The following is a 27608-nucleotide window of genomic DNA, read 5'->3' as shown; positions in this document are numbered from 1 at the left end:
TGCTTTTCGCAGTCTTCTGCTCCTGTATGGACGTGAGGGTGAACAGAACATCAACATACAGACTGTCTTGAGGCTTTCCAAATGACCCATACACTTTCTTGAGGGCATCGTGCTTGGCCCACCAGCGTGTCGCTCCTATTGGAGCAATGCGCCTGTGCCTCTTGTCCTGGCTCTCCTTCTCCCACAGGTTCATTCTCTGGTACGACTCCCTTATGAACACTGCTGTGTCATTGAGGAGACCAAAGAGTGATCCACTCTCAATGACGATTTGAGTAGTGTCTGCCAGCACCAGATTCAGGACGTGTGCATAGCACCATACATGGACATGTGTGGGGGACTGTGTTGCCAACAGTGCAGAGAAGCCCTTGTACTGCCCCTGCATGTTGGATGCTCCATCTGTGGCATTTCCGATGCACATGCTTCCATCAATTTTTAAGTGCTGAAAGACCTCTGTTAGTAGCTGGACAAAGGCCTGTCCAGTGGATGCGCTGCACTGGACCACAGCAACGAGCCTCTCGTGGACTACATCAGTCACATACCGTAAAACCACTGAGCACTGGTCTTGCGTGGATATGTCCTGCGTTGTATCCAGCTGGACGGAAAACATTCCAGCTTTCTGGATGTCAGCGGAGATGTTTTGTTGGATCAGGTTCCGGATTGCATCAATCGCTGAGTTGATGGTAGTTTTAGATAGCCGAGTGATGAGGGAACCTCTGCCTCTTGATCCTCCTGTTGATGTGTGCAATTTTTTGCTCTTCTCTACCACATTGCTGAGATGCTCTTTCAAGCACACATCATATTTCCCCAGTAAAATGATCATTTCTAAAAAATTGCCATGATCAATGCTCTCATCACACAGGGTATATGCAGCCTCATTATCCACCTGCCTGTAGCTTAGGCCTCTCTTTCCTATAACTTTGAGAACTTCAACTACCCGTTCCAAAACCTGACGCCTTTTCTTGACTTGATCCCTGTGTACTGTCATCTGTTGGCCCCCTAACAGTTGCTCAATGTCAGCTTTTGAGCAATTTAAAAAATCAGCTTATGCACAATTTCTGTGTGCAGAGCTTTTTTCGTGCTCTTCAATTCTCTGGTGGACATGGCGCCAGTCGGACATTCCACTTGTAAAAATGCTATGGTCAGTTGGCTTGCTGAAGGCCAGGCATACAAAACAAAACAAACTGTGACCTCCCTCACTGTACGTCAGCCACTTCCTGCATCTTCCATCTCTGGTGAACACCTTCCTCACCACAGGGTTTTTAGCCTCTTGTTTGGGATGGTAGTTTAAAAAAGCCTGCATCAATGAAGGGTCAGGATGGGCAAAGTAATCTACACCCTGTTCCTCCTCGTTGTTTCTATCCTCCACTGCTCTGCCTCTAGCCTCCACTCCAACTGCAGCTTGACTTGCCTGGACATACGGAGTCAAGGAGAGATAATGCTATAATGCCTCCAAGTCCAACAGTTAGTTAAATTAAGCAATATCACACAAGAGGGAGTGCTGTTATGCTGAATATCAGCACGGCTGTGATTCATTCTAGCACTCCCCCAGCACTCCCTCTCGTGTGATATTGCTTAAATCTCACATGCTATTATACAACAGTTCTACAGCGCCATTTATTAGTTAACAGTAATAAGCGACAACAGATTATGATTGATTAGCGGTTATAGACTGGTTAGGCTGTAAATTGTCAATCCCATCTGGCAACCCTGCCGCTAGGCAGGCTATTACCGCTGTTTCTTCATCGCATAGGCTAGCGCTAGCCTACATATTAATAAAATATATAGCCTACATGTCTTTTTTAATATAGAAGGAATCAGAATACGTGACAATTTAATTTGAGCAAATTGTATTCAAATTGTGCTTAGAGGGCATTTTCCTTACCGGGTCAACGGTTACAGGCTGACTCGGCCCCGCTTCTTCTGTATCCTCTCTATCCTCTGTATCTGTACCCTGCTCCCGCTCCTTCCTGCTAGCCTCCTCTTCAACCTGTTGCTGTTGCTGCTGTGATAAACTTGAGGGTGCAGCAGCCGCTGCAGCAAACATGTCCCTAATGTTTACACATTTGGCAGCATCTGCCTCGAGTTTCTTTTTGTTTTTCTCCCTAAGTTTTTCCCAGCCTCCCTTCCGTTTTTGTGTGCTTTTGCGCTCCATCTCTCTCAGTATCCACTATCCAGGCTAACTAAATGTATTTTGCCGCCGGCTCGGCCCAAAACTACCGCGAAACTGAGACGGAGGTCTGGTGCTGCGTGCGTGACCCCTGACCCCCCCCCCCTCTCTCCCAGTGTCTGTATAGAACATTGACCAATGGGCCGCTGTCCCAGATTTATGGGCCTTTCATTTATGGTAGCTTTCGGCCGGGCCGTTTTTTTTTTTTTTTTTTTGCCAGCCGGCTCGGCCCAAAACTACCGCGGCCCACCGGGCAAATGCCCGGTATGCCAGATGGCCAGTCCAGCCCTGGTGACACCTGCCAGTCTGTCCCATTCGAGTCCCAGTTTGTCCATGCATGCGTTTACCTCGGTGAACAGATCACTCCCCGTTGTGGTTCCTTTCATTGGCCGGATTGCTGCCAGCTCCTCCGTAAGCTTGAAGTCGCGCGTTATCCCCCGGAGGAATATGAGCAGCTGGGCTGTGTTAATGTTCTGGGTGATTTTGTGGGCTATCACAAAGCTGGTTCTGGTCGCTGCATCTCTGGCTGCATGCAGCTTTGTAAAACAGCCTTGTCGTTTTTCTAGCTTGGCTAGTAAATCTGTTGATGTCCGCGCTCGTTCGGCATCAGTCAAGTTTTTGTATTTCTCGGCATGTTTCGTCTCATAATGCCGTTTCAAATTGTACTCTTTAAACACGGCGACATGCTCCCCACAAACCAAACACACAGGTTTACCCTTGACTTCAGTAAAGAAAAAATTAGTAGTCCATATTTGTTAGAAAGTTCTGCGTTCGGCATCCACTTTCCTCTTTTTGGCTCTTTTTTCAGGGGTGACAAGTAAGGTAGACAGTTCAGGGGTGACACGGAAGGAAGACAGGTTGTCAATCACGTGCACGATTGCGTGCACTGTGAGAATAAATGGGCTTCAAAATAAAAGCAATGCGGTTTTAGTCCACCCATAAGATAATTAGACAATATAATATCTAAAAAATAAAAAAAATAAAAAATAAAATGTATTTGTCTAATTATCATGTAATCTTTCGCGGGCGGTCAGAATCATCCGTCGGGACGTATTTGGCCCGCGGGCCGTACAATGCCCAGGTCTGTGTTACTACATTGATCTGTTACTATATTGATCTGTTACTACATTGATCTGTTACTATATTGAAACCAAAGCTTTGACAAGGAGGTTTGGACTGCCTCAACTCGGTTCAACTGCATTAGAATACCAAGGCTCATTCATATCTTTAGCTCTATAGCAAATTCCCCTTTACCGTGTCTTGGATGAAGGACAGAGAAACTACCAAGTATTGAAATGCAGTAAATACAGTCGTGTGAAAATATTAGGACACCCCATGAAATATTTACTTGTTTTTTTAAGAGATATGGACATATCAATATTTAATCTTCTTTCAAACAATATCTATAGATCAAGGTGATGTAACTGAACCAAAAACAATGAAAATAATAACAAAGATGTCAATTTCTACTGAGGAAAAAGTTAGGACCTAATAGCTAGTATTTCCTCCCTTTGGATGAAATAACCTCAATTAGACATTTACGATAACTGTCGACCAGTCCCTGACATCGACTGGGAGAACGTTTTTCCCACTCCGTGCAGTATTCATTCCAGCTGTGTGATGTTTGAGGGATGTCTTCCATACACATTCTGTTTCAAATCACCCCACAGTATCTCATTAAGATTAAGATCTGATTGACTTGGCCATTCCAGAACTCTCCATTTCTTTCTTTTGAGCCATTCCTTAGTGGATTTACTGGAATGTTTTGGGTCATTGTCATGTTGCATGGTTCAACTTTACGTGTTGGTCAGATGGTCTCACATTTTCTTCAAGCCCCCTCTGATAAATAATTCGTAGTGTATTCTATGATGGTGAGCTAGCCAGGTCCTGCTGTAGCGAAGTAGCCCCAAACCGTGACATTTCCACCCCCATGCTTCACCATTGGTATGAGGTACTCGTGCTCAAATGCTGTCTTTGGTTTGCGCCAACGCCAAACATGCCTTCTGTTACTATGCCCAAATAATTCAATTTTGGATTAATCTGTCCAAAGCACATTCCTGGTGTCTAAGTCTTCTCTGGCAAACTTTAGTCTTGCCCTGATGGATTTCTTTTGACAGCAAGGGTTTCTTCCTTGCACACCTCCCAAGAAAATCTAACTTGTCCAGTCTCTTTCTGATGGTAGGTATATGTACTTTGACATCAACTGTGACAAGAGCTACCTGTAGGTCCCATGTTGACATTTTAGGATTGTTGGAGACTTCTTTAAGCATCTTGCGGTCTGCTCTTGGGTTGAACTTGCTAGGATGGCCTGATGTGGTGCACTTGATTCTAATTTTAGGCATTTTAAGTAGTAATAAATGCAGGGTCTCTTTTTCCTCACAATAACATTTTATTTCTATTAATTATATCTTACAAATATTTTTTGGGTTTAGTTACGGTATATTATTTTAATCTCTCAATATTGTTAAAATGAAGATCAAATGTCCATAATTATGTTGAAATATGTTGAAAAAGACAGGTTTTCATGGGGTGTCCTATCTTTTCCACATGACTGTATGCCCTCAACACCATAGTGGGATTGGGATTAGTTTTATGACGACATTATTTGTATGTCATTGTTTCTTTGGAGGATGTTAAGATGCTATTCCGATGTGTTGTTTTATGTTCAACAGCAGGCAGGGTTAGAGGCTTAGCTATCTATCACATTTATTTCGTTTTAACAAGTCTAGGTACTTTTCTCCATTTACTTCTGTCAGTATACCATATTTCTTATGTTACCTGTGTGTTTTTATTTGTTTTCTTGTTTGGGTCTTTCCTGCTTACATTTGAGGTGATTTGATAAAGTGTCAGCTGTACTTTTATTCACTGGTGGCCTATTGTTCCAATGTGTTGGATGTTCCAATGTGACTGAATGCTTTGATTAAAAGCCTGCCGTGCTCCTATGAACATGGATGTACAAAAGATATGTGTAAATAAACATGTACAGTGAGTTGTCTTTACTCTGAACGTGCTCCGTTTTATTCTCTGGTTGAACAGGTGCTCAGAGCCAAGGAACAATCTATTGTCAAATATCAGATAGGTGAGGTCCACACATTTTCCCAATTTCAATTGTAGGGAACATGCACACACTGAGGAATGTTTTTGTATTTGTCCATGTTGCCTAAATCAGTGATTTCCAACCTATTAAAGGACCTACTTCAAACAAATGGACAGAAAATCACACTTGTTTCAAAAGGAGGGGGACTTTAGGATATTTACAAGTAAAGGTGAGACCATGCAATATGTACATCCATTTGTGTTGAATGAGTATGAATAGTGGAATTGCATTTGCCTATAAAACTTGAATCGAATACGTAGGTTACCTGTATGTGTGTTACCTATGGGCTATGTGTGTGTAACCTGTTTGCTGATATGAAATATTAAACATACGGTCGCCAATAGTATTGTGCAACCTGCCAATTGAATGGTGAATTTAAGCTACCTCTATCGGGTTCATATGCGTGTAAATCTGGCTGATATCCAGTGCCAGTGTTTTGGCTGGTAATCATGTATATGGATTCTTAATAGGACTAGTTGTTAAAATCCCTAAATATTCAGCACAACAATTGAATGAGTGGAGTTGGAGATGTCCTCTTGGGTGGAGTGGAATTTGGCAATGATCACGTGGTGCCACCAGTACGACACATCTTCAGTTGTGGTCCCTGACCTCATTGGGTGTTCCGGCCATTTATCACAAGACACCCTCTGCCGAGGTTGGCCCACCACAGGCTGATCAGGCCTGGGTGTGTGTCGCACGGTGGCACCATGTGGTCATTTGGGAGCCCATGTTGGGTCCCTACGTTTCAGCCACAGCCAGTGACTAGACGATATTTTATTGGCAACACACATAGACTAGAATGGGCTCTGTTCCTGCTCCATGTGAGGAGCTGGTATGTTAGTAAATCTGGCTCTGATATCAGCCAGGGCCTCTTCAGGAAGACTGCTTGCTGTGTGTTACCAGGGGGCTGCAGTCTGATAAGATTGTGTGTGATTAAAAATCCACTGCAGTCTTCTCAGGGTAAAATCCCATGGTGAAACAGACACTGTAAAGATGCAGAGTACATGTAAAACCAATGGTGATATATAATGTCATCTTTTCTTTAACGCAATGAATTATGCATCATCAAAACATGGTGTGTTTCATGACACATTGATTGATTGATTGATTGAAAACCTTTATTGTCCCCAATGGGGAAATTTTGTTGTCAAACAGCTCAGCTTAGGGCAGACAGAAAACATTCAATAAAATACATAAAACAGTGCAGGCTCAATAAGTAAAAAGTTCCAAGTTCCAAAGTTCCAAAGTTAATTTAGTTGATTAAGAAAGATTTTTTTTTTTTACAGTAGTGTCCTCAGGTGGATTCGAACCCACGCTGAAAACAACAGCAAGAAAAAGGTCAAGAAAAGGTCAAATGTATGGGGGGGTATTCCTTGGTGATGTCATTGGCGTTGGTGTTTGTGTTACATCGAAATGATCCCGTGTTTGTGTTACATTGAAATCATGCCGGCGGAAGTTTAGCGCGGAGGCCTGTCCACAAAAAAAATGTCGAGTGGAGTCGGGAGTGAGTATTATTATTATGTTATTGAATACTATATAAGACCAAACTTACAGCTACACAATATACATCAATTGCAAGTAATATGACGACATTTTCAACCACCTAGGCTTCGTTCTGGGACGATCGCTTCTTGCTGTGAGGGTTTAAGCATGCTACTACTATTATGCTAACAATAGAGCTAGATATTGATAGATATTGTGGTCGTATTGTTGTCAAAACCCCATTTAGCTCCATAACTATGAATTGTTCTCGTGCCACGTTAGCAGTTAACAGTAGCTTAACTAATCGTGACGTTAGAATTATAAGGTTCTATGATCTCAATTTTTGTCCAAAATTGAGCTTTTTACATCATCTGATCCATTAGGTGTTTATTAATTTCTGTGTGGTGTTGTTTTTTTTAAATGTTGACATTTTTGAGTTAGTAATTAATAAAATACAAAGGTTCCATCTCACAAAACATAATGGAATTATGAAAATAAAAACGTTGACGCTCAATATCTCTGAACTGCCCCTAAACGGAGATAGAACCTTATCCAGGCATGGAGGCAGGGAGGCATGGAGGGAGGCAGGCAGGCAGGGAGGGAGGCTTGGAGGGAGGCAGGCAGAGAGGGAGACAGGCAGGGATGGAGGCAGGGAGGCATGGAGGGAGGCAGGCAGGGAGGGAGGGAGGCAGGCAGGGAGGCAGGGAGGGAGGCAGGCAGGCAGGGAGGGAGGCAGAGAGGGAGGCAGGCAGAGAGGGAGGCAGGGAGGGAGGCATGGAGGCAGGCAGGCAGAGAGGCAGGCAGGCAGGGAGGGAGGCAGGCAGGCAGGGAGGGAGGCAGGGAGGGAGGCATGGAGGCAGGCAGGGAGGGAGGCAGGCAGGGAGGGAGGCAGAGAGGGAGGCAGGCAGGGAGGCAGGGATGGAGGCAGGCAGGCAGGGAGGCATGGAGGGAGGCAGGGATGGAGGCAGGGAGGGAGGCAGGCAGGCAGAGAGGGAGGCAGGGAGGGAGGCATGGAGGCAGGCAGGCAAAGAGGCAGGCAGGGAGGCAGGCAGAGAGGGAGGCAGGCAGGGAGGGAGGCAGGCAGGCATGTTCTATCTCCATTTTTGTCAAATTTGAGCTTTTTTTTTTTAACATAATCTGATCCATTAGGTGTTTATTAATGCCTGTGCAGTGTTTCCTCCAGGAATTTTTACCATGGTGGCGGGTAGTGCTGACCGCGCGCGCGCGCGATTTTTTCGCGTGCACGCGCATGAAACGCGCACGCGCGCTCAAAACAACGACGTCATTTCAGCCAAAACTCGAAAATAAAATGTTTTCCTGTAAATTAAAAACAAGGGTAGTCCGTCCGTCCGTCCCTCTCTGGAATGGAATGGAATGGACTTTATTTGTCATTGCTACAGTACAGGTACCAGCAGGGACGCGGGAAGGGGGGTGCTGAGGGTGCTGCAGCACCCCCTAGCGGCAGGCAGAAGGAGCTCCTCCTGCCTGAATTTAAAAAATAAAAATATTATTCAAACAATAATTTAAAACAATATAATAACTATTGTTGCTTTTGGGAATACAAATAAATGTGTTTTTTGTAATAAATGTAAAAATGTGTTTGTTAGTTTTAATGTTAGTGATCACATGGTCATATCTTGCTAGGGAATCTCTGTGTTCTTTAGCAAAAATGCTAAATCAGCCAGAACAATTGAAGTGGAGTTGGAAGAAGATGCTGAGCTTAACAACACTCCCATTAATGCTCTACTGTCGGACGTTGTTGAGAAAGAGCAACAGACGGCCAGAAACGTATTAGAACTGATATTCAGATCCATCCGATTCTTCGGCAGCGAAGGGCTTCCGTTAAGAGGCAATAACAATCGACATGGAGTGCTGTCTGTAATAATGGTCAACATCATGTTTGTGGACATTGTGGGACACTGTGAGCTGAGTGGAAATTACTGTAAATTCCAACACATTGTTGGTAAAATATTGAACGTTACGTCTTTGTAGTGTGTAGGTGCGTGCGTGCTTAACTATTATTGCCCGTGCATTGGGGCCCGTCGTTATGCCACTGTGTGCGTGTGAGCGAACGAGCAATCAGCGAGAGGTAGGGAGGGAGGGAGGGAGGGAGGGAGAGAAATCGTTATAATTTTTTCCCTGGCAATTTTTTTCCCTGTAGCGTATATAGACAGCACCTCAGCACCCCCAGTCAAAATACCTTCCCGCGTGCCTGGGTACCAGACAACGAAATGGTCCATTAAATAAAATGACACGGTTCAAATGTTCACGCCGGCAGTCCGGCTCTCACACATACTGGCAGCGTCCCGGTCTGACTTAGCTCTCGTTTGTGCACGGCTTTCTTTCTTTCCTTCCTTCCTTCCTTCCTTTATGTGAAGTGGCCGGTCCCGGGCACAGCTGCCTCGCATCCGCTCAACGAGCCCGGCGGTTCGGTGCTGCGCTGATTAGCGGATGCGGGACAGCTGTGTGAGCGGATCGCTCCATCTCTCATCTTGATGAAGATGAATGATCTTTATTGTCATTGTAACAGGTACAACGTAATTTAAATGAGGAATCACAAAACAGTTTTGCAAGCGCGTCGCTTCGCGCTTGTGGGTGTGTCTAGCGCTGTGAAGGTCTGAAAAGCGGCCTAAATCTTTTTTTTTTTTTTTGGGTTGAGAAATCTGCATGGTGGCGGAGGAAATTCCATCGTGGCGGACCGCCACGATGAAATGCATGTAGAGGAAACACTGCTGTGTGGTGTTATTTTTTAAATGTTTTTAAACATTTTTGAGTTAGTGATTAATCAAATACAAAAGGTTCCATCTCACAAAACATAATGGAATGTAAAAAACGTTGACGCTCAATATCTCTGAACTGCCCTAAACGGAGATAGAACCTTATCATTCTAAACTCACGTAATGTCATGTTTATTTTCTTCTGTATAATAGCCTAGATCAGCCAGCTGGGTTAGCCGCTATCCGCACTGACTCTCTCTGACCTCATCTTGGTTCCCTCTGAGCCCCCACCTGCCAAATCCTTCTCCCCCCCCCCCCCCCCCCCCCCCCATCAACAAACACATGTATATACAGAACTCCTATAGCTTCTTCATTGATTGATTGAAAACCTTTATTGTCCCCAATGGGGAAATTTTGTTGTCAAACAGCTCAGTTAGGGCAGAAAACATTCAGTACAGAAAACAGAAAAACATTCAATAAAAAACATAAAACAGTGCAGGCTCAATAAGTAAAAAGTTCCAAAAGTTCCATCTCCAGGTCTCCCCCACCCTGCAGGGCCTGGTTGTAGAGTCGGAGTGCAGCTGGAATAAAGGACTGTCCAAATCTTTTTGTACTTTGACGGGGGAGAACAAATCTGTGGCTGAACTTGCTCCTCATCCCTGCCAGCTCGCATCACGACCATAATCATTTTTGTCTCTGTTGTAGAACACAAGATGCTGTCGGTCGGCCCGACTGAGCCGTGGTCACTGAGAGAGAAACTCTGCCTGGCCTCCTCGGTCATGAGAAGTGGGGATCAAAACTGGTAAATGCACAATGACAGTTAACAACGTCCCTTTCTCTGTCTTTCAGTTAACACTCAATGCATATACGTATTGTCATCGACTACTAATTGATCTAGTGTTTTATTATTGCGGAAGCTGTGCGACTTGGATCATTTGTGATTTTTCCTTCGTTGACATTCCATTGCCCTGCCCCCCTTCCCTTCCACAGACCCTCTCTGTCCTGTTGGCAGATGGTACTGCACTGCTAAATGAGTTTAGACATGAATTCATATCAGAATATATAATCTGTGTCTTTCTTTTCAGGGTTTCAGTCAGTAGAGCCATCAAGCCTTTTTCCGAGTCAGGTCGCCCTCCTGACTGGTTTTCTCAAAAGGTAACGACATACATACAACAAATTAATGTCACCCCCGTATTTTACACTGGGGTTCACCTTGACTCTTGGCCAAAACACTTGTGATGTCAAAGTTAAGTCACTGTTTGTCTAATCTCTCTCTCTCTCTCTTTCTCTCTCTCTGTCTCTCTCTCTGTCTCTCTCTCTCTCTCTCTCTCTCTCTGTCTCTGTCCCTGTCTCTGTCTCTGTCTCTGTCTCTGTCTCTGTCTCTGTCTCTGTCTCTCTCTCTGTCTCTGTCTCTGTCTCTGTCTCTCTCTCTCTCTGTCTGTCTCTGTCTCTCTCTCTCTCTCTCTCTCTCTCTCTCTCTCTCTCTCTCTCTTCCTCATCAGCACTGCGCTTCCCAGTACTCTGAGCTTCTGGAAACCACAGAGGCCCCAAAGTAAGTACCCTCCACACATGCACACACATTCTAATCTGAAAAGGATCTCCTTTTGTTTTACACTGTATGCCTCTATGTTAGATGATAGAAATGCTGTAGCTACATGTAGCTGTTTGCTAAAGTGTGTGTTGTCTGCACTGTGTCAGGCGTAAGCGTGGGGAGAAGGGAGAGGTGGTGGAGACCATTGAGGACGTGATAGTACGGAGACTCACCGCGGAGAGGATAGAAGAACTGAAGAAACTACTGAGAGATACACAGGAGAAATACAGGTAGACACACACACAGTCTCTCTGACACACACACACACACTCCTCTCTGACACACATTGCACACCTCTCAACATATTTTCTGTGTTTTTGAGCTCAAACTTATTGTTGAGGACAGAAACACGCTGGATTTATCCGTAACAATATTTCAGTTTGTATTTGAACTCACAACATTCAACCGTTGACTTTCTCTGACAGGAAGCTGAAGAAGGAGGTGGATTTTATCCAGACAGGCCACCTCGACTCCAGGCTAGAGGAGCTGTGGGCAGATATCTCACAGTAAGAGACCAGTTTGTCTGACTGACTGACTGACTGACCGACTGACTGACTGTCTAGGTGTCAATGCCAATTTGTTTTCTGTTTGTCTGTGGTATGCTGTAAGTTTGTAATACTAGTGTATCTTCTGTGTCATCTATTCCTTTGGGTGTGTACTAACAGCCTGTCTGTGTTTATACAGAAAGAAGAAGCAGGAGGAGGAGGAGGCGGAGCTTAAGAAGAAGGCCACAGAGGCAGCCTTTCAGGGTGTGGTTTGCTTGTTTTCTGTTAGTTTGTTTTCCTTGTACGGGGCTGCTATATTCAGGCACTTGAAATTGACGACCGTAAAGTCCATATGCTCTTACCACTGTAGTCAACATTACATGCCACGTCGACTAAGTCTCTGCAGTCTCTGCAGCTAAAACTTTGAAAATGAAAAGACTAGCCTTCCTTGCCTGGAAAACACATGGAAAATTAGCACAAAAAGTCCTGGAACACGTTGAAGGGTCATGGAAAAAATCACATAACATTATAAATAGTCTGTGCTGCCATAATAACTTTTAAAAAACAAATCATATCAATAAGGCCCTGTAGGCAAGCACCAGAGTCTTGAATATGATGCGCAGTGACCCGGCTATTGAAGGCCAGGGGAGAGTACCAAGTAGAGGTGTGACCCTACGGTGACCCTACAGTGACCCTACAGTGACCCTATAGTGACCCTACAGTGAGGCTATTGAAGGCCAGTGGAGAGTACCCAGTAGAGGTGTGACCTGACACGTTCGACACTAGGGGTGTAACGATACATCGATTCACATCGATGCATCGATTCATTGACTAACGATCTGATTACATCGATGCAATGTAAAAATATCGATCTATATCGTCATCTTAAAGATACACCTTTATTTTGAAATGGCACATTCTGCGTGCCTGTCACCATTTCCGTGCAGCGCGCGACTAGCAGCGGCAAATTACAAAGTCAAAGAGCGCTGCACACTGTGTGTTCGGCATTTTGTGACTGCGGCGGAGAACAGCGAAGCGGTTTTAGCTGCGACTGCCAAGCCCGCCCACGGCCGACTGTGATTGGTCAATGCTCTAGTCTAGCCGACTGTGATTGGTCAATGCTCTGGTCTGTAACAAAGCATCTGTCTTATGAATGGGCAAAGGCTGCAGGTTGGACCTTACTTACTTTACTCCGGTTTGCTTGTCCAATTTCATTGGATAAACCTGAACAAAATTCCTATTGATAAAATCTACAGGTAAATCATTACTCCCGTAATCAGTGATCTAACATGACTGTCCAAGCATAGCCTTACCTTTCACCAATCAACACATCATATCAGATCAGTGCTTCCTAGAGGAAGTGTGATGGATGGCCCTATATTAAAAATTATCCTGACCTGCGTTCAGAGCGTAGTGTTTTGTCTCCTGAACATGTTGATCAGTTAGTTTTTTTGAAGAAAAACCTCCCAAAGAAGAACACTGGAGGATATACTTATGGTGACCTTGGTTCAGTTCTAACTGTTAAAAATACTGTGTTTTTGAGACAGTAAAAAAGTGAACGTTTACAAAAATCCTGCCTTAAAAAAGGGGGGACAAGTTCTTCCCGTTTTGTTTCATAGGACATTAATGTTTTAAAGCTGAATATCTCTTGTTTGTGAGACTAGTGAACGGGTCTATTTTTCTTTTTGTAACAGAAGAATACTGTATAATACAATATGATTTAAATGCTGGATACCTGGAAGAGCTCACAAATAAAATGGTCAAATAATATTCTAGTTGTTTTTGTGAGTTGATAATTGTGTTAGATTGGCATATGATATCGCGTCATATCGATCATATCGTCATATCGATCTTGAATCGAATCGAATCGAAATCGTATCGTGACTGACATTGTGATATCGTCAAACATTGTATCGTCATACAAACAAATCGATATAATATCGTATCGTGATGAAGCTGGTGATTTACACCCCTATTCGACACATGAGGTACCTACTGAGGCGGTGTGGCAGCCAGTCATTGATAGTAATGGCTCATTTTGCCACTCACTCAGTACTCAAGTAATGTCTCCTTATTATTTATTGTAAAATGTAATCCGAAATTTTTTTCCCTGGAAAAAAGATTATTGAAAAGAGTGGGAAGTCTATTTCAACATATCCACGTCGTGCATAAAGTTGAACTAATAGTAAACAGACAGAGAAAGTGGCAGTGGCAGTCCTCTGTAATTCTATGCTTTAAGGGTAGCGGTGTAAAAAAAAAAAAAAAAAAACACTGACACACAAACTTTGCGTGTCTGATGTAGCATCTCTGTTCGGTTGGTCACTCTGCACCTGGACCTCCATAGTGTTCAGTCTAACCAGTGAAGAGGTTTGAGACGTGCCCACCTAAGACCAAGTCCAACCATTCTTCTTCCTCCTCTGGCCTCAGCTCGCCAGACGGTGAAGAACACCCCCAAGCGTGTGCCCAGTGTGACGGTGCGCTCGCCCCTGGGCGCCAGCCCCACCAGCACAGAGGGGCCACAGACAGACACCCCTGCACCGCCAACAGGCACGGCCATGCCCCAGGCAGAGGAGGCCCCGGCCAATCCTGTGGTAAGAACAACCCCCAGTCCTGGTCATCTTGTGTTAGAATAAGTACAACATTCGGTGTATTACACCAGCAGCTTTATATTTCGCCTGATAGGCAAACACGCCACAGGGACACTTGGTTTTATTCCGCTATAGTAACTGTACGAATTGCTGGTGATTTCACTGTTCTGTTTTTGCTGGTCGGTGTTGTTGTTGCTTGCAAAAAATGTCACTTGTGTGTCGCGTTCTGACACTGCCTCTACCTAGGTGCATGAAAGTCACATTTGGAATGCAATAGAACTTCTGTGGACAGTTAGATGGGAGCACACACACCAAGACATGTTTTTTCTGTCTCTCTCATCTCTGGTGGTGCCTGGCCTATGGTAGGCCCAGGGGGTAGCCGTGTTTCTGCCTTCAACGGAGGCGCCGGGGCCTAAAGAGGGAGGAAGCCTGGGGGCTCTGGTAGAAGACTCCCCACAGAAGAGGCTACTCAGTCAGAAGTCCACACCGCCGCCCTCCCCTCTCCTCTCGGAGCTGCTGAAAAAAGGCAGCCTGATAGCTGCCAGCCCCAGACTGGTGAGAGAAACACAAGAGGAGGATGAGTGGGTTGAATTAAAAAAGAAATAATAATAATAATAATAATTGATAGGATCAATTGGGTTGATAGAAGTACAGTAATGAATGATTCATTGTATTCAAAGCTCGACACTGAAAGCTGTCCTCTTTATCTATCTCCTCCCCTTCATAACCAATGGTCGAAGAAGGCAGGGTAGATTTGCCACCAATATGATAGACAACCCACAAAGCCTCTGTTGTAAGATGAGATACATTCTTGTCTGTTTACACAGATGCAATTTGCTTTAGGTAATTAAAACCGCTCATGTTAGGACATTACAACCTAACGAGGAAGGAAAGTACATAAGTCCAACATCCAATGCGATGACGTATGGTTTGTATAAAGAGCTACAGTGTGTACAATGCAGTCATTGCAGTGATACAAGTGGATGTGGTAATTGTAGTGTGCATGTGCCTGGAGACTAGTCCATTTCCTCAACTGTCACCCTGATTCAGTGGTTTGTACAGAACAGTTAAGCAGAGTGTTGATGATGTCATGACGATGATGTCATATCCTCTCAGGTGGTCGAGGGGGATGTTGCTGCAGGACTGGCGAACGGAGTTGCCGCCACCATTGTCGCAGCAGGCCTTGAGGTCGCCGCAGGTAACTATGGCAACCGCGTAATCACACACTCGGGTACCCGGATGCCTGTTAAGCTTGCTTTGTATTTCAGGTCCATGTTTTTCATTACTATCTATATGTTATGTATGCATAGCATTTTGTATGTACCAGGAAGTGTGTGTGTGTGTGCTCCCCTTTGTTAGAAGCTACTTCCTTGTCTCGTCCAATGGAAACAGTGCCTCCCACCTCTGTCGCTCCTCCCCCTGCCATGGCCAGCCCCGCCCCACCCAACACAGGTTACTACGCTGTCCCTTCCCTCTGTCCCTCTGTTCATGTCTCTCTCAGACTACATATATTCATCTCTTGAAAAGGAAAGTCAAGATTAATTCAAATGTTTGCTTAAGTAAAAACAATGTGCAATGTGTGTGTGTGTGTGTGTGTGTGTGTTTGCTTAAGTAAAAACAATGTGCAATTTGTGTGTGTGTGTGTGTGTGTGTGTGTGTGTGTGTGTGTCTGTGTCTGTGTGTGTGTGTGTGTGTGTGTGTGTGTGTGTGTGTTCGTTCATGTTCATGAACAGACCTGGGATCAGAGATGGTGAAAGCTAGTCCAGAGCTGGGTGAGGAGGTGGAGTTAGCAAAGGAGGTGGGACTAGTGGAGGAGGATCTGGTGGCTGTGCCATACATGGGAGATGAGCTGGACCTGGAGACTGTAGGAGATATCATCGCCATCATAGAGGAGAAGGTACTGTGTGTGTGTGTGTGTGTGTGTGTGTGTGTTTTACAATTTGGAAACAGAACTAATAACTAACCCACAGGAAAAGGTGCTGTGCTGAGTGCATACATCTCACATCTTTCTCTCTCTCCCTCTCTCTCTCTCAGGTGGATGACTCTGTGGAGGCTTTAGACGCTGCGGCGGTGGAGGCTGCTCTTTCCCTCTGCGAGGAGGCTGTTTCTGGGGGACACTCTCTCTCAGGCCCCTGGGACTCCCAGGACTTAAAGGCCTCAGAGCCTGGACCCACAGTTCAGTCAGACCCCACACAGGGGTCTCCAGGTGGGGCTATGCCGACGGCAGCTAACCCCGGGGGCCTGGAGCTCCAGACAGAGACAGAGTGTGCAAGGGAGGTACCAGAGGAGGAGAAGGAGGCGGGGGACTGTGAGGGGCCAGAAGCAGGGGGGGCTGACGTCACCCCCTCTGTTGGCCCTGACGACGGCGCAGCAGGAAATGAGGTCACGGAGGAGGGAGTCCTCGGAGAGGAGGGAGTCCTCGGAGAGGAGGGAGTCCTCGGAGAGGAGGGATCTCTGAGTGCAGTTGTGAAGAGTGAGAGCGAGGAGTGGACGCAGCCAGACCCTGACATATCCTGTCTAGGTGGGTCACACACACACACACACACACACACACACACACACACACACACATACACAGACAGATAATAGAGATAACAGATATAGCAGATATAACCACATTTACCTGTACACTACACAAAGCCCTTTCCCACTCACTCTCTCCTTTTCCCTCTCTATCGTAGACTCAGAAGACAGCTCTGGATCAGGGAAAGAGTCCAAGGTAATTTTCCTCCCTGCTGCATCACACACACACAGACAGACACACACACACACACAACCCACCCACCCACCCATACTCTTTCCCTCACAGACAGACTCCTCTCTCATACCAGTTCAAACGAACGCAGACCCGTATTGTTTCTGTGTATAGGAAGTGAAGGATGAGGAGGTAGGGAGCGACGGGGACCCTGACGATGGGATGGAGCTGAAGGAGGAGTGCGGCGAGGGGGAGGCCAGCTCCTACCTGTCGGAGGCGGAGCCGGCAGCCAGCGAGAGTGAGGACGGCTACGGCCCCTCCTCCCAGCGCTACACCACAGCCGATTCGCTGGCCAGTAGCCCCGCCTCCTCCCAGTTGTGAGTGTCCGTCCACGCAGGTTCATGTTGCTTTAATAATAATAATAATAATAATAATAATACATTTTATTTATAAAAGCACTTTACATGTAAAATCTCAGAGTGCTACAACACAGTAAGATAAAGCAAAAAACAGGCCTTTTAAGGCCTTGTTTAAAAGCATCCACAGACTGTGGTGCCCTTAGGTGGTCAGGGAGCGCATTCCACAGCCTGGGAGCAGCCGAGCAGAAGGCCCGATCTCCCATGGGGCGGAGCTTGGTCCTGGGGGCCTTGAGGAGGTTGGTGGCAGTAGTACTGAGGGGTATGGAGGAGTTCCTTGAGGTAGGGGGGGGCAGTTCCATGGATGCGCTGGTGGGTTGAGGAGGGAGTCCTTGAATTCAATTCTGAGGGAGACGGGGAGCCAGTGAAGTGATTTGAGGATGGGGGTGATGTGATCATATTTGCGCACCATGGTAACCCCTGACCTGAGCTTGCTGCCATAAGCCTAAATAAAGCCAAGTCAGTACCCTAAAGAAGGCTTTCTGACCTCTTTCTGATTAGATCAACTTTCTCTCTAGTAAGAAAGTTGAAGTAGGGGTAGTGGTGGTCTAGTGGATAGTGAGTTGGACTTGTGATCGGAAGGTTGTGAGTTCAAATCCCGCCTGAAACCACACCACTACTAGTGTGCCCTTGAGTAAGGCACTTAGCCCTCAGTTACTCCAGGGGGAATGTGTCCCTGTAATTCGTAATTGTAAGTCGCTTTGGATTAAAAGCGTCTGCTAAATGGCAAAATTTAAAATTTTTAAATTTAAGTTGTCTGCTTTTTTGCACTCATCAAAACCTCTCTCCCTCGCTTGCTCTCTCACCCCCCCCCCCCCACACACACACACACACTCTATTTCTCCCTCTCTCTCAGCTCCATATGTGGGGAGGACCAGGAGGCAGTGCAGGCTCAGAAGATCTGGAAGAAAGCCATCATGCTGGTCTGGAGAGCAGCAGCCAATCACAGGTCAGCTTCTAAGCATGTGCCCTCTGTAGAAGCCAATCATGCAACTCGTCTCTGGCACAATGGATTTTGACTGAGTCATTGTCACCTGTCTCAGGTATGCCAGTGTGTTTCTCCAGCCTGTGTCTGATGACATCGCCCCCGGTTACCACAGCATCGTACACAGGTGAGACTGTCATTGTGAATGAACAGTTAAAAAAAGACTGTTAAAAATAAAAATAAATAAAGAATAAAAAGAATGGTTAAAAAGCTCATTAAAGATGACAGCTCTGTGAAGGTATTTCTTATTTAAACTATGCAACACACACACACACACACACACACACACACACACACATTCAATATACACTTTCTCTCACCCGCACAAAAAACACACGCCGTTCAATACACACCTTCCCTCACACATGCATCCACCCCCCACTCCCACCCACACACCGTCATCTCCCCGTCCCCCTCCAGGCCCATGGACCTGTCGGCCATCAAGAAGAGCATCGAGGCGGGCCAGATCCGTACCACGGCCGAGTTCCAGCGGGACATCATGCTGATGTTCCAGAACGCCGTCATGTACAACAGCTCGGACCACGACGTGTTCCACATGGCCCTGGAGATGCAGCGGGACGTCCTGGAGCACGTGCAGCAGTTCCTGGCCACGCAGCTCATCATGCAGACCTCCGAGTCGTCCATCAGCACCAAGAGCCTGCGGGGTCGCGAGGGGGGCCGCAAGCTGGAGCCCGGCGAGAAGGTGAGGGAGGGGGGGGGGGAAGGGGAGTGACACACACACACACACACTTTCACACTAGCGTGTAGGAACGCCACACACTCACATACACACACGTACGCATACATCCATCCATACACATACACACACACACACACACACACACACACACATACCTATGAGTCAAGCAGGGGCACCGAGAGCCTGAGGGGGGCGGCAAATAAGAATCGTTTGGATGAACACAGAGAGCACACCCACACACACACACACACACATTCACACACAAGCAGACAAACCTCTCCACACAAGACATGTGAATCTGATGCCGGATATGCTCCACCTGGGTGTCCACGCTGCCGTGTCCCCTCTCATGCCCCTGTACTGTTGTTAATAAGTCTCTGAACTAAACGCCTCTCTTCTAACCTCCCAGACATTTCATTTCCTCTATAGGTGCATTCTGCCTCTGTCTGTCTCCCCTTTCCACTACTAATGTCTGTCTGCAGTGCCTGGGTGTCTCACACTTGACTGTTTGGAAGAGTGTGCGTGAGTGTGCGTGAGTGTGCGTGAGTGTGCGCGAGTGTGCGCGAGTGTGCGCGTGTGTGTGTGTGCTTCTCTCTTTTCTCACTGTACTGTTTGTCCTCCTACAGGACAGTGTCCCAATGGCCTCTCCCGCTTTCCTTCTCTCTCTCTTTGTAAGTATTCAGGTTCAAGGTCAGAGTTCACCAGGTCAAGCACACGCTGTTTCGACGTCCGCTACACGCACCGAAAACACACTCGCACAGCCCTCACCTCACCATCCCCCCAGAAACAAAAGAAGCATATCACCGATATGCTACTCACAAAACTGTCGTCTGAAATAGACACTAGTGCACACACACACACACACACACACACACACACACACACACACACACACACACTCACCACTCAGAAACACACCCATCATCACCCAAAGACCTTGGCCTTCAGTATTTCATTCTTTTTTTTTTTTATACTTTATTGCAGGGTTGTACATTACATTTCAAGTTCATTTCATACACTTTACAAGTTTTCTTCGCTTGTCTAAGTTCATCCTGCATCTTTTTCTTTTCTTTTTTTAAAGAGAACACAAAATAAAAAGATAAAGAATAAAGAATAGAGAGAAAATACAGAAAAAGAAGAGAGAAATTATAGGGATAGAGATAGAAAAGTAAGAGATAAAAGGAGGGGGGTGGGAGGGGTGGGATCGGTGAGGGGGGGGTTCTTCCTACTCATTCATTCGGTCCATTTACTCCAGTTCATAGTGAATTGCTCTTCACGGTTTTCCCACAGTATTTCATTCTTAAGTGGACCCCATACTGTGTGTGTGTGTGTGTGTGTGAGAGATTGAGAGTGTGTGTGTGTTTGTGAGAGAGATTGAGAGTGTGAGTGTGTGTGTGAGATTGAGTGTGTGTGTGTGTGTGTGTGTGTGTGTGTGTGTGTGTGTGTGTCTCCGTGCTTTCTCCATTTGCCCTTTTTCTGTATCCAGTGGTTGTACTCAACTTCTTTCTTTGCATGTCTGGTGTCAAACTTTATTTTTTTCCTTTTCCTTTTTGTCCTTTAATCATTTACATTTTCCTTTCTTCATTTCCGCTGACGGGCAGCAGAGATCGCCATATGTTTTTACGCGGGCCAACTGCGAACCATCATTGGGTTTCCAGCATGTTGTCATAGTAACGACTGACCTCTCATCCCCACACCTCTCTCACTTACAGGACGGGGGCACCAGAGGGCGCCGATGTGCCATCGAAGCAGACCTCAAAATGAAGAAATAAGCTGAGAGAGAGAGAGAGAGAGAGAGAGAGAATCAAAGAGGACACGTTATAAAAGACAGGAGGCTCAATAAGATAAATAATACCGTTCGGGAATTGGGACGATTTTAACCAGAGAAATGTTTGGTGGATTTGTTACTGTTCGGTGAAATTGATGGTTTGATTTATTTTTTCTCGAAGAGTCTGTTCACTCTCTCTCTGTGTGTGCGTGCGTGCGTGCGTGCGTGCGTGCGTGCGTGCGTGCTTGAGAGAGAGCAAAAATAGCTGCAGTCCCCCCCCTTTGTCAGTGTATATAGTATAATTAGCTAATGTTAATTCATTGAAGTCACTGATTGCATTTTAAGCCTGTACACTAGAAATGTTGGGGCGGGGGGGGATGTAATTGGAGTCCCAGATTGACAGTTAGCACGAACCAGCAGACACTGCTGTCCTGGACTGTAACAGAACCAGCAGACAGAACCAGCTGGACTGAACCAACAGACTTACTGAGGGCCTGGTTCTGTTCTTTAGGATGTAGCCAACTGCAAAATATGCTGCAAGGAATCGACGTGTCTATATGTTAGTGAGACTACGAAACAGTTTGTACTGAGTGTCGGACTTTGTGTACAGTCGTTTTTTTTTTTCATTTCAGTGTTTATGTTGTTAAATTGTTTATTAAAACGTTAAGAGAATTAAAATAATTACATAATTTCCTTCCCATGTTATTTTTTTTTAACCAACCCTGCCTCTCAAAACTTGATTATATTGCATTGAGAACACTCTTGAGTATGATATTTTGTACTGGTAACAATTCAGATTGTTGTTAATATTGAAGCAGTACCATGACACTGAAAAGAATACTGTGCAAAAAAACTTTTATTTCACATGTTTCAGTTTAGCAATACTGCAGCAGCACATCAGACAAAGTGACAAACAGTACCAAAGGCAAGGCCAGCTTGCTACATCTGAAGTGAGGTTTCCATTGTTTTCCACAAGCATACATCTTCTACACACACACACACACACACACACACACACACACACACACACAATACATCTCCATAACACAAGCTAATCCTTTTGGTGCAAAAAACTATGGCTACCCTGAGTTCCAGTATAATGAACTGGCAGGGTGACAACTTGAACCACCTGAAGTAAAGCCAGCAAGGTAACAGAAAATGGCATCATGTGCTTATTGTAACCAACCATTTCCCTCCTGTAATAGTACAAAAAGGAGGAGGACTATTTCCCTCTAGCTATTGAATTGGCATCCAGTGTTACTGTCAGTGCGTTTACCTGTCCTCAACTTTCAATAAATGTTCTGCCTACATTCAAATAGACAACTTAAAAAAATATGTTTGAAATCAACAAAAACATTTCCCCTTCTCAAATGCAATGTACATGTACAAAGTCTTAGGCCTGATCTTGATCCCTGATCTAAAGCGCCTCTATTTGTCAGTAAAACTCGTGTATAACAGGGCTTGCGGAGGAGTAGAGTTTCTTCTTCACCAGGCGATACTCGGGTCGTAATCTCAACACTTTGTCGGTGACGAATATGTGCTTAAGAGGTGGCCAGCCGCCGGCGTCCAGCTTGAACACGACGGTCAGCTCGAAGGTCGGTGTCAGGTTTGGGTCGGGTGTGATGGTGCCTAGTGTGTGGAGGAGGGCCTCTTTGGTCTCCAGACAGACCCTGATGGAGGCCCCCCGCAGCCCGCACGGCTCGTCCTCCGAGGAGCGCAGCACGTCCCGGGCCACTCTGGAGGTCATCTGGCGGGGCAGGAGCAGCACCTGGCAGAGGAGACTGGACCCTTTGGCGTCAGAGAGACACCGCTCTATCTGCCTGGTCATGTGATCCTGCTGAAGCATTCCCTCTTCCTCTTCACTATCCATACTTGTTTCAGTGCAAAGACCTGAAGAAGAAAAAAGAGGATACTGATATTAGAAATAGGCTATAATCAATGGACATCTGATAGGCCTATATAGGTATATTCTATATCTAATATTTTACCATTGATAATGTAAATAATAATAATGCCTAAAATAATATTAATAATTAATTTTGTAAATAATGATTAATAATAATTAACAATAAATATATTTATTAAATATATATATATATATTATAATAAATAATAATTAACAATAATAATGCATATTATTATTATTACTATTATTATTATTACTATTATTATTTTAGGCTACACAAGCCCATTATTTCACAATACAGGATGATCTTTTCCCAACCATCTATTCTGTGACACTTTGTTTCTGAATACTCTTCAGAATAAACCAATGTATGAGCAACTTCACTGAGAGAGAAACAGTGGTCTAAAGTTCACCTCTCAGCTGAGTCGTACGTATTAGCCAGACAGAGAGACTATCGCTGGATAACATACAATTGTCTTTTTTGTCAGATCAAAGTAAGCAAGTAGGCTACCTAATAATAGTTTCATTGTAAACTAGAACATTTGTCTTATCATTAAAAAAATAGAAAACTCTAGAAAATGTGTCTTATCATTTAAAATACATTTTTTTTAAATACCACTTTTTATCATTTAAAATACTTTGTTTTTTAAATACCACTTTTTAAAATATCCACATTCGAGAACTTACTTGATGTGTTCTCCTCCTTGATGAATTCGTCGCAACTTTCGACGCTGCCCCGACGAGCGTGTTTGTCTCTGGAGGTGATCTGGTACAGAAACCTCCTCATCATCTCCACGATATTAGTAGTATTACTACCTTCCTCTGGGATTAGGTGTCCGAAGACTAGAGCCGGGGTACACACCATTCCGATTCTTTATCTTTCACCTTTATCGCCAATGCTTCACTCAAACTCAATCCCACTCGTTTGGACTGTACTTTCTCCATGTAGAAGCTTTAGAATGAAGGACTCTAGGCTCTGGGTGTTTAAATAGTCTTCTCTGGTTGCATCAGCTGAGCTGACTCACGTGGAGGCCCGCCTCCTGTGTTACCATAGCAGCCTAGGCCCGCCTCCTGTGTTACCATGGCAGCCGCGGCCCGGGTTCAGAGCAACTGTTGTGTGCGGTTGAATCAGCCTGTGGCTCGTGCAACATGCCCGGGCATTGCGTTGTGCTACTCCAGTCAATCCTCCAGATCTGACTCATACTATTTGCTTGGAATTACGTCGGGGAGTTTCCTTGTTTTCCCTGAAACGTAGCGTAAAACACAGGGAAAACAAGGAACTCCCCCTAATTCCAAGCAAATACTATGAGTCATATATATATTTATATATACATTTAAAAATGGCACTTAAAGGCAGTAAAGTGGTGTTATTATTAGTGTGTAAGCTTGTGTAGTATATTTCTGTAGTATGTATGATCTATGTATGAATATGTGGTATGTTTTAGACACACACACATGCCAGGGCATGCAGGGACACAGATGACCAGCAGGGACCTTTGGGGGTTGGGTAGGGACACACATGCACGCTGGCCCCTCCCCTCTGAAAGGGAAGGGGGAGAGACAGAGGCAGAGCGCTCTCTTCTCACCCAGGATCCACGGGGAACAGATGTAATGTATAAACCTGCCTGTAACTAATTAAATTATCTTAAACTAACTGTTCTTTGATTCATAATCAGTAAGAATACACTACAGTAAATGGCGAGCAAGCGACGGAGATAAATGTAACTTAATTTACAGTATTTTGCGAACTTCAATCTAACAAAGAAGGCAGATTTTCTGCAGAAATCTCTCTCTAGTCGATTGGTGTGTTTAAAATAAACTGTAAATCTCAGATAAGTTATAGTCAAAAGAATCTGTGTAACGGTAATCTTGTTGGAATAGATGCAAACTTTTCATAAATCTTTGGAGTGTGGGTGGTGAGAGCCGGACTTTGTAGCCCGTTTTTTTGTAAGATATAGTGTTTGATGGTATGTGATTTGTTTGTACGGTATTGGAATATCGTGTGTGTGTGTTTGTGTAAAATTCGGTGAGGTTGTGTTTATGTGTTGGAGGACTGGGTAGTCTGTTTTATATTGTAGAAGTGAAAAACATATGAGCAGAACTGTAGACGCCATTTCTCTTTGTCTGTGTGAGAGGACGCTATTGTGTGGGCGGTCATTTGCAGTGGGTCAGAGAGTCTATTCGTAGACGCCATTTTTCTTTGTCCTTAAGAAAGGACACACACAGAGGCCATCTTTATGAGGGCAGGCTACAAACACGCGGTGGTTTCTCAAGGACAAAAGGGTTGTTAAATTGAGCCGCCTGCTTTCTGTCTCTGGCCTTTAGGCTTCGGACACGTAGGGGGGTTGCGTGTGATTGTTGCATTACATAGACTATAGTATTTAAGATAGAGATATGGTGAATTGATCTCGGGGTATTTTAAATAGTTTAGAGTTACGGTTAAAACATTCATAGCCTTGGCTAAGAGTTGGCGCATGCGCAATCGATGCGCGTTAGCCGGAGCACAGCTCCATCTGCTGGTCGAAATACGACAATACATTTTAAAACACTAAATCCTCAGGGAGATACAGCTGAGGTCGATGAAACAGTCCGATACATTAATAAATAGATGGTTATAAATGATTGTAATTGAGAATTGATCATTTTGTTCCTTTCAAATAACAAGTCGATTTCCTTACAGATTGTAATGAATAATTAATCATTTTATTCCTTCCAAATGACAAGTCGATTTCTTTAAGTGTGTAATTAATAATTAATCATTCATTCTTTTCCAAATAACAAGTCGATTCCTTTACAGGTTATAATTAATATTTGTAATTTACATCTTTTATTTTAGTTAGGTCATTTCCACAGTGTTTGATTAAGGAATAGCAGAATAGTACATATTTGATAATTAAGCAGTAAAAGGGTTTTTGTAAATCAGTGAATACTTAGGTGTTGACCAATCTTTGTGATTTAATAATTGTGTTGACCAGAACTGTAATTAGGATTGAATGAGTAATTAAGTGACACATTCATAAACAATTAGGAAACACATTTAAGTATAAAGTACTTACACAGAGATTAGATTTAAGTTAATACTGCACTGACATACACAAGAGGCAAGTCTGTTATTCTGGAGTTGCAGGGTTTTTGTGGGGATGGTTAATACAGTTATATTGGACTAGCATTTGTTTAGCAAACAAGATAAAATAAGGTGGGTTGTAAGAAGCGTACACCTTATCTAATATAGAATATTGTCAGCATATTGAACAAGTAGAATGGGGTCGAATTCCACGAAGCTGTTAAAAGATATTAGTGAACATCGTGGAATGTTGGCTACGTTATCCCCTATGGCTGTAGTGGAAAAAATGAATCCTCTTGTTAGGGAAATTAGCAAAATGTCTACGAAATGGAATAGCCGTTGGGCATACATTGAACAGCCGTGGCCGAAAGAGGGCAGCATTAATTTACAATTAATTGCAACATTGGAAATACTTATCAATGGGCACAAAGCACATCAAAGAGGAAAGATTAGATCAGAGAAACGCAAGTTAGAGTTAGCTATTTTAGATCTATTTAAGGTAGAGGGACAGAAAATAGCTCAGTGTCCTGCCCCCAGTCCCCCTCCCTATGCTAAGGCACTGGAGGATCATTCCCAGAAGAAGAAGAAGGAGCCAAGGGGAAAAGGGGACGACAGGAGTGACGAGGAAGATGACAGCGAAGATGGCAGTGCAGACTCAAGTGATGACGACAATGCAGATGGAGGCTACAACACGCAGGTCAGGAGGATGATAGCCACAGCCGAAAGGAAAGGTGGGAGAAGACGCCCGGAGAAAGAGGGAGATTGTCGCCGAATGTCATCAAATACATTAAAGAACTGTCCAGTGCTGATTCGGGGTAACAAGATGGAATATCATCCGTGGCATCATACAGATTTGTCTGAAGTGATCGAGAAACTCCCAGTTCTTCAAGAGGGAGGACATTCGTGGACGACGCAAGTCGACGTGATACTGATAGGAACGCAGGCCGCGATGGGAGACCTGAAAAGACTCTTAGCTTTTATTGCAGGATTGGATACAATGCAGGAAATATTGATGAAGGCAGGACTTCATAGATATATCAATACATCAGTTTATGATCCAGAGCTCTTCGCAGCAAACAGAGGCAGGCTGTGGAAAGCAATCAGAGAGACCTACCCTACTCACATTCACCCAGACAATATCATTGTGAAGCCACTGGGGGGGGATGAGAATCCCAGGGGTTATATTGCCCGTGTGTACTCTCAATGGAGAAGTGTGACAGGGAAAGACGCTGAAGATAACCCCTTAGAAAAATCCATAATCAGGGAAAAAATACAAGAAGGGCTTCCTACCCCAGTTAAGGATAAGCTAGCAGAAGTGGTGGGGCTACGACACATGAACAAAGCTGTTTATATAGACCACGTAGCTCATCAAGTGGAGTTATATCGAAAGAACATTCAGATACAGAAGGCACGAGACGAAGAATCCCTCAGAATATTGACTCATTTGCAATTGACTGAAAGCGAGAGGAACATAGAGGGAGTGCAGGCTTTAGCCCCACAGCAACAGCCACCTGGAGTGCAGACTGCTACTTACCAGTCCTACTCACAGGGGCCACAAGGGGGGTATCCTGCTACTTACCAGTCCTACCCACAGGGGCCACAAGGGGGGTATCCATACCCACAAGGGCCACCAGGGGTGCAAGCGGTTCCATGCCAGATGTACACACAGCCTGGCCAAGGACCACCACCAGGGGGATGGACAGCAGCAGGGAAGGAGATGCTAGAACCGTGCCAATGCGACCAGAATGGACATCTAGCCTGTGCCTGCTGCAACAGGCCCCAGGGGGGCGCAGGGGGGAGCCAAGGAGGAGGATATTGGCCCCCTACTACACCTGCTCCAGGAGTGATGAACCCTTACGGAGGCCCAGCAGCTGGCCTATAGGGGTGCCCGGAAGATCCGAGTGGGAGGTGCCAGCTGGTGGTGACACAGAAGCCTGAAGGCGCCAC

At 44.9% G+C, this 27608-nt stretch overlaps 2 protein-coding genes across 2 annotated transcripts; one reads left to right on the top strand and one right to left on the bottom strand.

The window, feature by feature from the left end:
- Positions 1-6709: 6709 nt before the first annotated feature.
- brd8b (bromodomain containing 8b) lies at positions 6710-21282 on the top strand. Its single transcript, XM_080526334.1, has 19 exons — positions 6710-6768; positions 10169-10265; positions 10549-10618; positions 10966-11015; positions 11162-11284; positions 11480-11560; positions 11739-11803; positions 13967-14130; positions 14494-14682; positions 15244-15325; positions 15487-15579; positions 15861-16024; positions 16162-16648; positions 16809-16846; positions 16997-17199; positions 18095-18187; positions 18282-18350; positions 18644-18926; positions 20636-21282. The coding sequence occupies exons 1-19, from the start codon at positions 6750-6752 to the stop codon at positions 20693-20695; spliced, it is 2430 nt and encodes an 809-aa protein (XP_080382460.1). The 5' UTR covers positions 6710-6749; the 3' UTR covers positions 20696-21282.
- Positions 21283-22126: 844 nt separating this feature from the next.
- Positions 22127-23462, bottom strand: LOC308153250 (DNA damage-inducible transcript 4-like protein; the record flags this gene model as incomplete). The annotated part of the gene is made up of 2 exons (XM_080526333.1): positions 22127-22581; positions 23285-23462. The coding sequence occupies 2 exons, from the start codon at positions 23460-23462 to the stop codon at positions 22127-22129; spliced, it is 633 nt and encodes a 210-aa protein (XP_080382459.1).
- Positions 23463-27608: the final 4146 nt, after the last annotated feature.

Source organism: Nansenia antarctica (genome assembly GCF_963989245.1).
Source record: "Nansenia antarctica genome assembly, chromosome: 3".
Taxonomy (NCBI): domain Eukaryota; kingdom Metazoa; phylum Chordata; class Actinopteri; order Argentiniformes; family Microstomatidae; genus Nansenia; species Nansenia antarctica.
Note: the sequence above shows the minus strand (reverse complement) of the source record. Positions and strands in the feature narration are given on the sequence as shown.

Coding starts and splice junctions, on each gene's coding strand:
- brd8b (XM_080526334.1), top strand. Junction 11,285..11,479: donor GATACACAGGAGAAATACAG/GTAGACACACAC, acceptor TTTCTCTGACAG/GAAGCTGAAGAAGGAGGTGG. Junction 15,580..15,860: donor CCCCGCCCCACCCAACACAG/GTTACTACGCTG, acceptor GTTCATGAACAG/ACCTGGGATCAGAGATGGTG.